Genomic DNA, 16,443 nt, shown 5'->3' on the forward strand with positions numbered 1-16,443 from the left:
TCACAAATGCTCTTCGACAGGAGCTATAGCGAGAGAGGCATTGGCATCCTGGTTATCCGGCTCTCCGTAGCTTGGTGTCCAATAGTAATGTCTCTTGAGGCCATGGGAGACTTCGGCGAGGTACGTGCACCCGTCCACGACATACGGCTCGACATCAGTGCTGGTCGGCTTCAGGCGGCCGCTTTGAAGCAAGTCTGCAAACGCCTGAGAGGCACAAGAGACCAGGAAGCTATATTCTCAGGCCAGAACCGGATGTCATAAAAAGACAGAGTTACGTGCTAAATTATATGTAAGGGAGATGAATACAGTTTTTTTAGCAAAATGTTTGGCTTCTGCTTTCTTCAGTCACAGTTGGGGTTTTCAAGGAAACTCAGGGAGCCAAGATTATGGGACACTCAGGAGAGTAATATAAGAGAGAAGAACAGGAGGATTAGCAAAGATTACGTATTGCCCTCCCATCTAAGGCCGCGTGGTGCATTTGCACAAACAAACTGAAAATTCTTGATTTATCTGTGTACATATATGCATAATGTGCACAATATTCCATGCATGTCAATGAATATCCATAAGTATCGTTTCAAGATACATGGTGCTTTACAAAGTAAAATAAGATCGGTCCCTGCCATCTGAGGGCTTTTCCACATGGGGTTTCTTGTCATTTCTGGCCCTATGCTGTTTTGGTTTATCTCCCGATTTCCACCTTTAGTTTTTACTCTGTTTTTTTTTCCTGGTTCTTTTGAGACCCCTTTTACCCCCAATCTTTTTCAGAAAGCCAATTCAGAGTCAACTTTTTCCTTGTGTGTAATAAAGAGCAAGAGTCCGGTAGCACCTTAAAGACAAACAACATTTGTGGCAGGGGATGAGCTTTTGTGAGTCGCTGCTCACTTCTTCAAATACCCTGAAGAAAGCTCATTCCCTGCCGCAAATTTCGTTGGTCTTTAAGGTGCTACTGCGGCTTCTTTCTGCTGCTACAGACAGACTAACACGGCTACCCATCTCCTGTGTTGTGTTTCTGTCGGTTTTCTTTGCCCCTCCCCACCCACCTCCAGCTCACTTTTCCATGCCTGGACTGCTGGCATTGTCAAACCATGCCCTCCCCTCACTCCTGCCCTGAAGACTAGTGGTTTCAATGTCGATTTTTTTTTTAAAGGGCACTAAAATATTGCTAAAGATAGGTTTAGCAAGTTCTGAGCGCCCAGATTTTATTTTTTTAAAAGTAAGTCTCTAGCCTCTTCGCTTGTGGAGATGTGCCTTTTTCTTTATAGCTCTGCAAGGGAAGGTGCTAGAGGCATCTTTTTAAATGTAAGCTGGGAATTCAGAGAACCTGCCAAACCTATCATTACAATAGTATATTGATATTTTAGTGCCATTTTTTAAAATGCAGCCATGTGATCGATATAAGCATGCGCGAAAAACAAAAGGGGGTGCATGTGCTGTGACACCACTGATGACAACAGCACCCTCCCTTGAAAATCCTGATTGTTCGAGGCACAGGCGGGAGAAAATAAACTGACTCCACAACTGTGAAAATACAGGAGGAGGGCAGACGTGCAGAAGAACGGTGCCGGAAACGACCCTTGTGAATTGACTGCCAAAAAGAGCAGGTGTCAGTTGAGCCTGTGGAAAAACCCTGAACTATCTAAATTCTGACCGAAGCACAGATGACAGAGGGTGAGACAAGCAAGAAGAGGGGGGAAGATGGATGCAAGGTTGAGAGCAACCATATGCGTACATTCAGTTCTACGGAGGATAAGTTTTAACTGCATCAAGGACAGATGACAAAGTCTTATTGGAAGAGGTGATGGGCCCCCTTTTGGAGGTTTTAAAGCAGAGGCTAGATGGCCATCTGACAGCAATGCGGATTCTGTGAACTCAGGCAGATCCTGAGAGGGAGGGCAGGAAGGGTTGCCTCAGTGCTCAGTTCTTGTGGCTCTTTCTTACATATCCAGGGAAATGCTGATCGCCACTTTGGGGTCAGGAAGCAATTTTTCTCCAGGCTAGTTTGGCTGGAGATCCTGGAGGTTTTCTGCTATCTTCTGGGCATGGAACAGGGGTCACTGTGAGTGTGGGTGGAGGTATTTGTGAATTTCCTGCATTGTGCAGGGGGTTGGACTAGATTATCCTGGAGGTCCCTTCCAACCCTATGATCCTATGATTCTATAGGTGAGCTTTGAGTCGGGTTTGGAAAGGAGGCAAGCAGCAGACAGGCATGGCTGCTGGCAAAAATGTGAGCAGGGTGGTGGGGGGGGGAGGACTTGGGGGCACAGAACAGGAAAGGAGGAGGACAAAGCAAAAGGGCCTGGAAGGAGAAGGCGGTGGGAGAGAGAAGGGAGGCCACTCTGGGCATGTGGAATCTCCTTTACGCAGTCCCTCTAGGCAGCTGGATGTCTCAGCCACACTGCTGGCTCTGAACAGCCACACGGCTACCATGCCAAAAAGGGGGGACCCCCCACCCAAAAAGGGGGGGGGGGGGGAATCCAGCACAAACCGGCTGGGAGCCAGACGGCTTCCCCGAGTGGCTTTCTCAGCCATATGCATTTCAGAGCAGGAGCCGACTCCAGGGAGTGAGCCCTGAAGCTGCCAGGGCCTTTTGCATTCAAGGCAGGCAGGGAACTCAGTAGCATGTTGCTTGGATGGGGAGCCTCTCTCTCTCTCTCTCTATCTCTCTCTCTCTCTCTCTCTCCCTCTCTCTCTCTGGATCAGCTCAGCCAATCACACACACACACACACACACACACTGCTTCCAAGCAAGCCTGAGTCCACTGCCACCAACACAAGCTGGGAAAAGTGGCAAGCTTGACCCTGCCCGGAGCAGAGGGCTGCAATCATACCTGCCTCTGCGACAGGTCATGTGATGCCAGAAATGGCACCCAGGTTCTGACGGGCTTCAGCTTCCCCATGATAAGGGCCAACTGACATCTTACACATTGTGTCCCCCATGAGTCGGGTTCCCAGCTCTGGACTGAGAAATTCCTGGAGATTTTGGGGGTGCAGTCTGAGGAGGGCAGGGATTGAGGTGGGGTGGCACTCAGAAGGGTACAATGCCATAGAGGCCACCTAACAAAACAGCCATTTTCTCCAGGGGAACCGATCTCTGTCACCTGGAGATCAACTGTAATCCCAGGATCAAAGTGCATATTTTAGAGCATATTTCACGCATAAGACATAATATCTCAGAGGCTGATTTAACTGAGTACTTCACCTCCGACAACCACAAATGTGATGAGTTTCGTTACACAGTTTTGGGAGGGACGCCCACAAGATACTTTTTGCAGGAAGAGGCTAAGTGGATATTTCGTTTAAATTCACTCACTCCTCATGGACTAAACTCCGAGTTGGTCTTAAGTTGTTTCTTGTAAAACATCTATTTCCTCTGTATGTGTAATCATTTTTACAGGGAAAAGCTAGGTTGGGTAATTCAATTGAACTCACTCTCTCCTCTTTGATATTTAAGAGTTATATTTGAGTTGTTTTCAATAAACATCTTTCTCCTCGGAATGTACTAGACCTGAACAATAGCATGATTTACTCTAGGGCACGTCTAGATAGTACAAACTTTCTCTTTAAATGCATGTTCTCTGTTTTGCCACCTGTTAGTAATGAAGATAGTATTTTTATGTAATGGGAGCAGTTTGGTAGGATACTATGAGCATGTTAAGAATTTGTTTCATTGAAGTGGGAAGAATGTTGAGTGTTAAGTTCACGGATTAGTATTGTGGAAGTATTCTTAACTTTGTGGTAACATTGTGGTAGGCTTTATGGAGTTTTCATGCTATCTTTAGTGACAAGATAAGATGGTTATTAGTTTGAGGCTGCGGTCACACGCAACATTAGCCACACAAGAGATACGGAAGACAAGCGGAGTTTCCGGTCGCGATCTCACCAGCACATCTGGGAAGCGTAGCGCTTCCGTGGCACAACTGAGGTTTCCTGCCGAAAAAGCGCAGCAAAAAACTAGTACCTTGGAGGTACTAGTTTCCAGAAACTGCGGGGCAAGGGCGGGCGTCTGATCGCGTTTCCGGTGGCATCCGGCGCCCGCCCATGTCCCCTTGCGGAAAAGGGGTTTTTTCCCCCCAAGTCTCCGTGGATGCGCAAACGCACCCAACGGAGCATGCGCATTCGTAGTGTACACAAAAAAAGAAAACCAGTTCGCCGCGCCGTGCGCTTCTTCATTGCGCGCAGGCGTGTGTTGTGATCGGCACCTCTCCCTACCCACGGAAGCTCCACAGTACCTCCACAGAACCTCCACAGTAGGTCTGATCGCTTTACTGCATGTTAGTTTGCCCCGGGGCAAACAGCCACACTTCTCTTCTGCAGTTTCCTGCCCGTGTGGCAGGGGCCTATGTTGTTTTTCCTCTCTTTTCAGTGATGTGTAGGCTAATGTTATTCACGCAGCACACTGAGATAAAGCGGTCATGTGAAACGGGAATATATGCAAATTCTGTTCTGTGAGTGCGTACATCTGGATTACCTATTGAAGAAATACTACTCACTGCAGAACAGCAGTTTAAATATATATTTTCATACTACTACATCACGGCTGTTTTCTTCATTGTCTACCACCTGGAGGTTGGCAACCCTACCCATGAGGACCTCCAATCACATGACTGGAACTTAATTCCCAAGCATGTGTGGGGTCGATTTGGTTTGGGACCACAGCATGCTGGGGGGGATGGGTGTTAAACCATCCCCTGTTCTGTTTTTTTGACCTGAAGGGGTTCCAGGGAGTTACTGTTTCCCACTGGGGAAATTTATATGCAGCTATCAGGATTTGTAAGTTTCTGCAATGGCGGCTTCTTGGGGCTGTTTCATGTCAGAAGACCTGCGGGGGGTGGGTGGGCTTCAGCTCCCTCTTGCCCCGTGCCCCATTGTCCCAATCCAAACTGGGTCTGCGTCAGTGTTCCCTCTAAGCTGAGTTAGTGTGAGCTAGCTCACAGTTTTTTAGCCTCCGGCGTACACATTTTTGTCTTAGCTCAGGGAGGATGGCGCCAGAGCCAACTAATTTATGCAGTAGCCGAATCGCTCGCTCACAGCTTTAATGCCAGCAGCTCACAAAGCAGAATAATTGCTCATGAGACTCCACAGCTAAGAAGGAATATTGGTCTGCTTGTACCTAGGATGCGCAAAGCTCCCAGTCCTTGCGGCCTTTATACCACACAAATCAACTCTAAGGAGAAAACTGCAAGGAAAAAAAGCCCAAGAAACCAAAAGGGAGTCATACCACGCATGTGGGTTCATCAATCTTGTTCCCCCAGATGTAGATATAAGAAAGTACTTGGTTTGTTTTCATGGCCTCAGCAAGCGCCACCAGTCCTTTCCCAGTTATGTTGTTGTTTGTCACGGCTAACCTAAGTAAGTAAGCAAGAAGGTACAAAGGGGAAACAGTTGGGTATCCAAACAGAGGTGGCTTATTTCCAAAGGACCTGCAAAAATTCCTATACAAGAATGCAACTTCCACTGCTTTCTTCTAAACTTACTTCTTCTTGTATTTTTAGGGGGACCAGTGAAGCTGTATGCAATTCAAGACGTGCATCCCAAAATGCTTTGCAACATTACAGACAACGCTAAGACGGACTCCTGGGCTGCATGCAGCTGCACCATGCTGGGTGGGATCAGTGCAATCTTAAGACTATGTTCCTGGGAGTAAGCCCCACTGAACAGATAGAATCATAGAATCACAGAATGATGGAGCTGGAAAGGGACCTCCAGGGTCATCTAGTCCAACCCCCTGCACAATGCAGGAAATTCACCTGCAGTGACTGCTGTTCCACGCCCAGAAGATGACAAAAAAACCCTCCGGGATTCCTGACCAAACTGGCCTGGAGAAAAACTGCTTCCTGACCCCAAAGTGGGTTCCTGGGCGTGTAAGAAAGGGCCACAAGAACTAAGCACTTAGGCAGCCCTTCCTGCCCTCCCTCTCATGATCTGCCTAAGTTCACAGAATCAGCATTACTGTCAGATGGCCATCTAGCCTCTGTCTGAAAACCTCCAAATAAGGAGAGCCCACCACCTCCCAAGGAAGCCTGTTCCACTGAGAAACCCCTCAGTTAGGAAGTTCTTCCTAACGTTTAGCCGAAAACTCTTCTGATTTAATTTCAACCTGTTGGTTCTGGGCCAACCTTCTGGGGCAACAGAAAACAACTCCGCACCATCCTCGACATGAGCCCTTCATGTACTTGAAGATGGTTATCCTATCACCTCTCAGTCGTCTCCTCTCTAGGCTAAACATACTCAGTAGGTTTCTGAGAAGACCAGCTTAGGACGTCTCTCCAAGTCTCTTGGGCTAGGCCTGCAAATTGCTGTGGTACTTTGTCCTCTCCAGTTTAATCAGAAGCATTACCTCATCTCTCCCTCCCACAGGGTAACGACTAGTGCCACACTTGGCACCAAGGAGACCCAGGATGAAATCCCCACTTTGCGACATAACTGAGGAGTCTTGGGCTTGCAACACTCCTTCTCGGTCTCTAACCCTCCTACCAAGGAGGGAACCAAGCATGCATCTTAAAGGGCAGGCAGGAAAACAGTCCAATAAATAACGAATTACATTCCCTCCTGTCTGAGCTGCCATATCTAAATGCTTGCTCTAAGAGCAATGAACTCTGGGAGTAAGAGATGTGTCTACTAACGCTTGAAGCGTCCGGTTCCGCAATGCCAGTGCCTCGCTAAGGTAGAAAGCTCCGTCATCTTCTATCCTGTTAAAATTGAGATCCAGGATTTCCATGGTGTTGTTCAGTTTTAACAGCTTTCCCAGAAAACTGACACCATCTCGAGTAATTTTGTTACTGGAAAGAGAAAGCATATAGAAATGTCTTTCAGTTACAAAGGGAGAACACGGTGGCACAACACACTTCTGTCACGTCATGAATGATAAACGTTGCTGAACAGCTCTCCTGGAACATAGGGAGAATTTTTGGGTGTTGTAGGGTGTCAGATCCAGTGGGAAGTAGCTGAGCAATATGCATAGCTAAAATTGGATTAAAGCCGCTGGTAAGAAGAGAAGAAGAGAAGAGATTGGATTTATACCCCGCCCTTCACTACCCAAAGGTGTCTCAGAGAGGCTCACAAACTCCTTTCCCTTCCCCTCCCCACGACAGACACCCTGTGAGGTAGGTGGGGCTGAGAGAGCTCTTGACAGAAACTGCTCTTTTTCAAGAACAGCTCTTATCAGAGCTACGGCTTGCCCAAGGTCATCCAGCCAGGTGCAAGTGGAGGAGTGGGGAATCAAACCCGGTTCTCCCAGATTAGAGTCCGTGCACTTAACCACTACACCAAGACCTGTGAATAGCAGCAATTTAGCATACAGATAATAAAAGAATTAACAAACAGATGTGAGAACTAAGATTCAGGTGGGTAGAGGTGTTGGTGTGAAGCAATAGAGCAAAGTTTGAGTTCAGTAGCACCTTTAAGACCAACAAAGTTTAATCCTGGGTATACGCTTTCGTGTGCATGCACACTTCCAAAGAATTAAATTTTGTTGGTCTTAAAGGTGCCACTGGACTCAAATGATGTGAGAACTAAGTTTGAGTCTTGCATCTATTTGTTTCATTTTATTACCTGGACTCTAATTTGCTGCTATTCACAGGTCTTATCAACTGCTTGAATCCAATCTCAGCTATACTTCTTGCTCACTTATTAACACATCTTAACTCTAATTAGCCCTTCCTGGCAACTAACTCCTCTCAACCTCTCTCTACTTATACGTAATGACAGAGGAAGTCTCGTTTCAATGTACTTGAAGAAGTGTGCATGCACACAAAAACTTATACCCAGAATTAAACTCTGTTGGTCTCAAAGCTGCCACTGGACTCAAACTTTGTTCTGTTGCTTAAGACCAACATGGCTACCCACTGGAATAGATCTTTAACGGCTTTCTCTTTTTTTATGCAATGTAGATCATTGCAATGGCAAACTAAATCTGGATTATTTAAGCCACTCTTACCAGCTGAGATCAAGGTATCGCAGGCTGCGGTTTTCATACAGTGCATCACACAAGCGTTCAATGCCGAAATTCTTCATTTCATGCTTACACAAATGCAGTTCAACAAGAGTGCTGTTGGCTCTCAACATCAGGGCGATGTGGACAGTGGTTTCTTCCTGCAGATCAGTTTTTACAATTACAACCTGAACACATCAGGTGTTCCGCTGACCAGGAGATGTACACATCCCACACTCCTCTTTGCACGCAGCCAGGAAGACGGGTGTGCACAGCAGTGCAAATTTTATTTATTTATATTTATTTATAATTTAAATTTATAAGCCAGTTTGATGTAGTGGTTAAGAGTGCGGGCTCTAGTCTAGGAGAAGCGGGTTTGATTCCCCAGTCCTCCACGTGCAGCTGCTTGAGTGACCTTGGGTTGGTCATAAGTTCTCTCAGAGCTGTTCCCACAAGGGCAGTTCTTGAAAGAGCTTTCTCAGTCCCAACTACCTCCCAGAGTGTCTGTTGTGGGGAGAGGAGGGGAAAGGATACTGTAAGCCACTCAGATGCAAGGCATTAACATTGTTACAACTGGAATTTGTAAACGCTGTATACAATTTTAATTTGAGGTATTTTAGATATTGTACAAATGAATTTAATTCTCACTGAAATTAATAACTAAATGTGTATTTTAAGATATTACGGATTCAGTTTTATTATATATACAATTGTGACGGCCAATGGCCACATACAATATTCTATTCTACTCTATTCTATTCTATTGTGAGCCACTCTGAGACTCCAAGTGAAGGGTGGGGTATAAATCCAGTCTACTACTACTACTATTACTACTACTACTACTATTATTATTATTATTATTATTATTATTATTATTATTATTATTATCCGCCCTCCTCTGAGTACACAAGGCTCAGGGCAGCGAACAACAACAAGGACCATAATACATTACTGACTGAGCACTGCAATTGTGGATACACATCCAGTTGGGCATTTGTCTCTGCTTCACTGCACAGGGTAGGTATCTTTGCTCCTACAAATTCTGCAATGCCATTAACAGCATGTTAAGCACATGCAAATATCACTGCCTTGTGCTTTTTGCCTCTAAATGCCCTTATGTAAATCTCCCATGGTGATCTGGAGTGAATTTTCGGTTAGCGTAGCCACAAGCAGTGAAGTAGCAAGTGGGGGGGGGGTTGTTACCTTTGGACCAGCAAGCTCTGGAGATGTCTGACATCTCGGGGTAACGGCTGATTTACAAAGTGCAGTTAAAATGGCTCTCCTATGAGATAGCAGATCTGCTACTCCACACCAGCTTCCCAGTGAGAAATCTTGCACCTCCAAGATGCTTTGCCTTCAGCACCGCCCTGTTGCTTGCAAAGTGTTATCTGCTGTTTTTCAGTGCAAACACACACACACACACACAGAGCTGGTTCCAAGTTTGTGGAGAGGGTACAAGCAGAAAGTGCAAAATGGGCCCTCCCCTGCCCACTGCTGTGCCCCCCCTTGCACCGGTGGGGTAATAGTGGGCCCCACCGGAAGTACTGGGCCTCAGTAGCTGCCGCTGACTGCCGTGCATCATGGTCTGTCGATACTGCCTCAGCACGCACACCTCCCCCTCTCCTTTTAGCCAGAAGGTGTCTCCTTCTCCCAATTCCAAGAGATAAAACATCCAACACCTAGATGAACACAGAAAATTGCAAAAGTGCGGATGCGACTTCACTGCCTCTCACAGGCTGAAACCCCTCTTGCCCCCCTTCCTTTCCCCTCCCCGCCAAGCCATGCTGTAATGCCACAGACCAGCTCAGTTGGGAAAGGGGGGGGAGTAGAAAGGAAAAGGAGGAAATTCACAGCCCTCCCTGTAGTGGCTGCGAGTGGATGGACGCACTCTGCCTGCAGCCATAGATTCCCCTAAAGTGGGTTTGTTTTAATCCACCTCAAAGGGTTCAGACTCAAAGAGTATCAGACTCAAGCTATGCCCAGATCAGTAAAGGCAGGAGTGCACAGGAGCGGAGCTCCGGCAATAAAGAGCCCGGGGGCAGGCACATGCAACAAGCCCCAACCCCTGCTCCCAGCAGCCCTCAGTCAGAGCAAGAAGCAGCCAGGTAAGTTGCAGAGCTCCCCTCGGGCCCCTGGTCCAGAACAGTCCAGTGGCACCTTTAAGACCACGTTTTATTCAGGTACAAGCTCTCCCTCCTCCGCAAGGACAGATATGCACATCCCCCCTCCAATAGCTAGCAATCCAAAACAGTCCAGTGGCGGCTGAGTGGTGGGTGTTGCCTTCTGACACAGTTCCAGTGATGTCAGGGGGTGTGGCATATGCAAATGAGTTATGCTAATGAGCTCCTGCACCTCTTTTTCTACGAAATGACCCCTGAGTAAAGGTAATGTTCAGAATGTCCCACATTAAAATGGGGCCTTCCCACTGGCCTATGGGAGAAAAATCTCTTCACTTTGTAAGCTCCTTGAAGTGGAGAAAAGAGGGTTGAACACACATGAAGCTACCTTGTACTGAATCAGACCATTGATCTATTAAGGTCAGTATTGTCTTCTCAGACTGGCAGCAGCTCTCCAGGCTCTCAGGAGCCTTTCACATCACCTACTGCCTGGTCCTTTTTATTAGAGATGCTGGGGATTGAACCTGTGACCTTCTGCATGCCAAGCAGATGCTCTACCACTGAGCCACAGCCCCTAAACTGCCCAAATAAATAAAAATTCCAATGTGGAAGTAGCCAAAGTTACATTAAAGAATGAAAAGATGTAGAGCGAAAGAGACAGGAATAAGTTACCAAGGGGCTTCTTCTACTGTTCTGTTATTTTCCCAGAGGCCCTTTTGATTTCCGTTTTTCTAGGTTCTGTATCCTGTATCAGGATCAGAGGTCATTTCGGGGGGGAACGCAGTTCCCCCGGGTGAGGTGCGGGGGGCGGGGCACATGACGAAGCCCCGCCCCCTGCTTCCGGCCGCCCCGCTTCCAGCCCTCATTCAGCCAGGAGGAGGCAGGAGAAGAGGGAGGGTAAGTTGCTTCCTCCCCGCCTCTCCCCACCCCTGCCTGCCTGGGGCCAGGGAGGGCCTTGGCGGGGCTTCCTCGCACTCCCGCTGGCCTTGCAGGTCCACCGCCGGGCCCCTGATGTCAGGGGGTGTGGCATATGCTAATGAGTTATGCTAATGAGTTCCCCTAGCTCTTTTTCTACGAAATGACCCCTGATCAGGATACTTACCTCTTCACTGTACAGGATCGGCCGGTTCAGGTTTATGGCTTTGATAGATACACTGTGATTCAAAACTGTCGCAAACGCTATCAAGCTCTGTGTTCCCTAGAAATAAAGAGCACAGAAGAAGTCAAACGCAACAAGCATAGAAGTCAACACAGAAGTTACGCAGCATATCAAGACCCAACGTGTGTTGACCTAAGCCAGACCCAAACAAGAATTGGAAGGGAACACCTAAAAATAAAAACCCTGGAATGCTTTGACTATCTGGTCTTCATTGGGGGGGGGGGGGGGGGGCACACGTGCACGACTGAAGACTAACAAAAATTTTGGCAGGATATGAGCTTTCATAAGTCTCTTCTCACGTCTTCAGATACCTGAAGAAGATGCTACTGGACTCTTTCTACTGATACAGACAAACACGGCTACCCATCTTGATCTATCTCCATGGGGCAAAAAATTAACTTCAGAAGCCAGCTCTGGAAATTGCTTTTAAAGACCTCAGCTTTGCTCACTGCATTTGGAGGTAACAAACCCCCAGATAAGCTAACAAAGACATATCTTTAAACCAGTATAAATTCATACGGACTACAGACCCACAGCCAAAGACGGAGCCAGATATTTCAAATGGGATCGAGAACTTTCTCCTTTTTTTACTTGCGCAGTATTCTTGGTTATGTGCAGCTCTCTTCTCTATATGTGGTCTCCTAAGGTTCCCCCCCCCTTCTGACCTTGACAGCTGGCCAGCTCCTCACGCCACCTCATACATGGTCACACATGAACCTGCCTTAGACTGAATCAGTCAATTGGTCCATCAAGGCCAGAACTGTCTACTCAGACTGGCAGCAGCTCTTCAAGGTATCAGACTGGGAATTGGGCCTGGGACCTTCTGCATGCAAAACAGAGGCTCTTCCACTGAGCCTCTCCAAAGCCCCAATTCTCTGACTCACAGCAGCTGGGAATTCAGTTCCAAGCATGGACACACACCCCTCCCAGCACACATCTCATCGACAGGACCTGCAATGGATGCACCAGGTGCACAAGGACTTTGTAAGGTGAACGGGCCCTTAACGGTGCTTTGATGTTGCTCACCAGATCACAGTCTCCGAGATCTAACTTCTGCAGGGTTCCATTGATCTGTAACATCGCCGCAAAGTACATCCCCCCTTTGTTGTCAATCTTGTTGCCTGTCATTCTCAGATGTTTCAGAGTTTCATTCCTCTAGGCACGAAAAAGGTCAATTATTTTCTGGCAAGAATCCGAGCCGCAAAACTGTATGATCTGTAAAACAAACTGAACTGCAGCTCTGCATGTTAAAAAAATTGTTCTAGACCCAGCTTGACAAAGAAATACCCTTTCCCTCACTGGCTATTTGATAGCCTTTAAGTGGAGGTGCATTTTTTTTGCCCATTTCAGAAAACACGCCAAAGTCGTCAACACCCCCCCCCCCCAGAGAGTTCAGTACTCACATGCATTGCTTTAGCGATGAATTCTGCTCCAGCAGTACCAATGTCATTAAACATCAGGTTGAGGTAACGCAGGGAATGATTGTCCTACAAGACGCACAAGTCCAGGTGATTGCTGATGCACAGATTCTAACATCACTCTTATCTCTGTTACCACACTCCCCCACACCTCTTGCCATCCAGAAACTGCACGTCTATTCCCTGTTAAACACAGCCAGGGCATCCCTGATCCTGAATGGAAGAACTGCAGTCAGTATCTTCTATTAGACATAGGGATGCGAACTCCAGGTTGGAAAATTCCTGGAAATTTGGGGGTTTGGGGAGGGAGCAAGGTGTGACACCATAGAGTCCATTGTCCAAAGCAGCCATTTTCTCCAGGGGAACTGGTCTCTGCAGTCTGGAGATCATTCGTAATCCTGGGAGATCTCCAGACCACACCTGGAGGTTGGCACCCGTAACTGGTCAACTGCTCTTTGCACCAGCCATCTGTTGGTGGCTCAAGCCCTCCTCTACCTCCTGAGCAGGTGATCACTGATTTCAAAGCAGTGTTTCCTGGGGCTTGCTTCCTTCTTCCCAAGAGCAAAGAGCCAGTCCTGGCTCTCCACCATCTCACTGGAGCGGGAGGTGTTTTGGAACAGCCAAGGCAGGCACCCCTTTTCTATCTGTAGGAAACACTCATTCAAAAACAGCTGCCTCCGTCACTGGAGAGCCCTTGGCTCAGAGCCTCACAACATTCTGTGACTGGTCCCCTCCCCCACCCACCATGGCAGCCATTTTGTGGTGCTGCCTACTTCCTATTTTCCAACTGTCTAAAGTTCCCACAGGCTCAACAACGTTGGGACCTCCAGGCAGACATCACGAGCGGCATGTGCCCCCTTGGTACTGAGTGCACAATGTTTTAATTCTGTGCAGCACCAGATATCTGTGGGGGGGGTTTCATCCACGGGGAACAACAGCAACGGCTGGGGGTGGGGAGCAGTTTTGTTCCTGTCACTTCTCCACCCTAGTTCTCACAGCCATCGATTCACAACTGTAAAGTAAGAGTTTAGCATGTTCACCGGAAGTACCTGAAGGAAGGCACCAATGTGGGCTGCACCAGCATCCGTTAGCAGGTTGTACCTCAGGTCCAGCCCTAAAAGAGCCAAGGAATACAGAAAAGTGATATCTTTATCCAGGGCTATTTTTGGACAAGAACGCATAGGAACGGAGTTCCAGCTGGCTTCCAAGTTGGCCACACCCAGCAGAAACGCATTAGCATAATAGGCCACACCCAACAGCAGAAACTCATTAGGATTGGCTACATTAGGGGTGTGTGGCCTAACATGCAAAGGAGTTCCTGCTACAAAAAAGCCCTGGGCTTGGACAACAAAGAAGGTAAACAGAATAAGAAGCAAAAGGTGGGTGTGCCTGCATGAGCACACTTCTGGTAACATGGGGGTGTGGCCTAATATGCCAATGAGCTGTGCTGTCAGGGGTGTGGCCTAACATGCTAATTAGTTTCTGCTGTGGGTGTGGCCAATTATGCTAATTAGTTCCTGCTGGGCTTTTTCTACAAAAAAAGCCCTGTCTTTATCACAGTCCACGGGTTTTAGTGGTCAGATGTTCTGCATCCTTTCCTCCTCAGACTGTACTTGTTATCGATCACATCTACAGTCAGCTTTTCATTGATTTTATCTTCACAACAGCCCTGTGAGGTGTACTAGGCTAAGGAAGAGCCGCTGGTACAAGGCGACCCAGGGAGCTTCCTGAGAATCCGAACCTACAAGGCTTACAGTGGCTCTGGACATTCTGATTTCTACTGCATCTCTAAGTCCTGCACCGCTCGGAGTGGCCTCTCTTTTGCTCTTCTTCTGTATTTACAACACTGAATGCCGGCTGCTTGTGTACATAAGGGGTCAAGCCGCACCTGCTTCAATCAAGACTGTGATGCTAATGCAGAGTCTACACAGGCTAGAATGCTCGCCCACACTAGAAACACCCCTCCCTCCTTTCTCACTTATGCACGGACAATGATCAGACATGAACATCAACAGAGGCTCAAAGGTGGTCTACGCCTTACTTGCCAAAATGTCCGCAGTCTGGATTACACATGAGCCAGCTTTTGCTTTAGTCCTACATTTGTTTATGAGGATCCCAAAAATGGCACCTATGGGTACCATTGTGCCCACGAAGTGGTGGACACATCCTTGTTTCTCAATCAGAGCCAACCTTGGCTTTCCTGCACCCCACTGGAGAAGGAAGTGCTTCACAATAACCCAGGAAGCATCACCTTTGTGTCTTCAGGGAATCCGTGTTTGAAAACAGCTGCCTCCATCATACGAAGACACTTGGCTCGGAACCTCCCAGCATCACGTAATTGGCTCCAGTTTGCATGGCAGCCATCTTATGGTTAGCTGCCCCCCCAAGGCAGCCATTTTATGGTGGAAGGGGCTGTGGCTCAGTGGTAGAGCATCTGCTTGGCATGCAGAAGGTCCCAGGTTCAATCCCCAGTATCTCCCGTCAAAAGATTTGGTGGTAGGTGATGTGAAAGACCTCTGCTTGAGACTCTTGGAGAGCCTGGCTGCTAGTCCAAGAAGACAGTTCTGACTTTGATGGACCCAGGGTCTGATTACAATACAAGGCAGCTGTTAACGACTCCGGTTGCAAAAACAGTAAAGACAATAAATAAATAAAAAATAAATAAGGCCGCGTCATGAGTTCATGTGCTCAGTTCTAAACTATTCTCGAGGTCTCAAAAACGCACTCAGACTTAACAAGGTTAGGGCCCCTTGGTTTTTAAGATTTTTGAAGCTCCAGTGAGTACATTACAAGAAGGCCAGTCGCAGCAAGAATAAAAGAGCTGAAACTAAGGTGAAGTGAGGAAGGGGATCCAATTTATTTCCCCTCATCCACACACTGTGTTTTTTGTTTTAAACAAATACCTCCACATTAGCTGGTGGACAATAGACAGATGTTCTCCATTAGGTCTAATTTGGTTTTTGCTTTCTATTAATGGCACTCATCAATAACTATTTAATATGTATGTTTGAAAGGATATGCAAGTGGGAGAAATGAACTTAGGCTGAACAATCGGATAAAGAAGTATACCTGTAAGAAACACATTGTTTGAAAAGACTGCAGCCAGGACTTGAAAGTCCCCATCTGTAACCTTCACCACAGGAATCAACCGGTTGTTTCCAGCTATCTTTACAGTGATATTTTTGATCAATCTACAACAGAAATAAGAAAGGGGTTGGGGGGGGGGTCAGGGGAGTTGTTTGAGTTAGCTTTCCCTAAAGCAGGGCCTCAAAAAAGTTCAGAACTCACAACAATTTGCAGAAACATTTAGTAAAATACTGAAGTATATCATCCGAAGGGAGACCAGAGCATTGGTAGATGGAAATTTAAAAGCAAATGTTCTTCACAAAGCTGTTGATTTACCTGCTTCCAGGCAAGTGACACCATTAGCCTATCTTCCCCAAGTCTCTCCCTTTCACAAAACTAACAGCGTCATGGAAGCCCTAATAATATTATTTAGCCTTTTTATAGCACATTGCTCATCATATATTATTTCAGTAATCTTTACAACAGCCCTGTAAGGTAGATGAGTTTTGCAAATGGGGTCAAACACTGGCTTGTCTACAGTACCCTAGTGAGTTCACTGCTGGGGTAAGAATTGAAGCAGAGTCACATACTTGTAGACACTACCCTGTATCAGAGTGATCTCTGGCTTATGAAACCACACAGTAATGGTTAAGGCTGCAAGGTGCCCCAAGACCCTTGGCTATTTCGTCCTACATCAGCTCTCCAGCCCATATCATTCAGCCCAGAGCATGCTCAGAGAAGCCGGCTGTC

The 16,443-nt window shown here is 47.1% G+C and overlaps 1 protein-coding gene across 1 annotated transcript in view; it reads right to left on the reverse strand.

Moving 5' to 3' along the window:
• LRRC34 (leucine rich repeat containing 34) overlaps window positions 1–16,443 on the reverse strand; it is a 27,564-nt gene continuing 11,121 nt past the window's right edge. The window contains exons 5-13 of the mRNA XM_015411580.1: window positions 15,697–15,818; window positions 13,677–13,741; window positions 12,613–12,696; window positions 12,236–12,364; window positions 11,153–11,248; window positions 7,940–8,094; window positions 6,627–6,782; window positions 5,222–5,348; window positions 1–204 (exon numbers count right to left, since the gene is read on the reverse strand). Of these exons, the coding sequence (XP_015267066.1) occupies window positions 1–204; window positions 5,222–5,348; window positions 6,627–6,782; window positions 7,940–8,094; window positions 11,153–11,248; window positions 12,236–12,364; window positions 12,613–12,696; window positions 13,677–13,741; window positions 15,697–15,818 (1,138 nt within the window). The remainder of the gene's footprint in view (window positions 205–5,221; window positions 5,349–6,626; window positions 6,783–7,939; window positions 8,095–11,152; window positions 11,249–12,235; window positions 12,365–12,612; window positions 12,697–13,676; window positions 13,742–15,696; window positions 15,819–16,443) is intronic.

Source organism: Gekko japonicus, unplaced genomic scaffold, assembly GCF_001447785.1.
Source record: "Gekko japonicus isolate JY-2015 unplaced genomic scaffold, Gekko_japonicus_V1.1 scaffold11, whole genome shotgun sequence".
NCBI classification, from domain to species: domain Eukaryota; kingdom Metazoa; phylum Chordata; class Lepidosauria; order Squamata; family Gekkonidae; genus Gekko; species Gekko japonicus.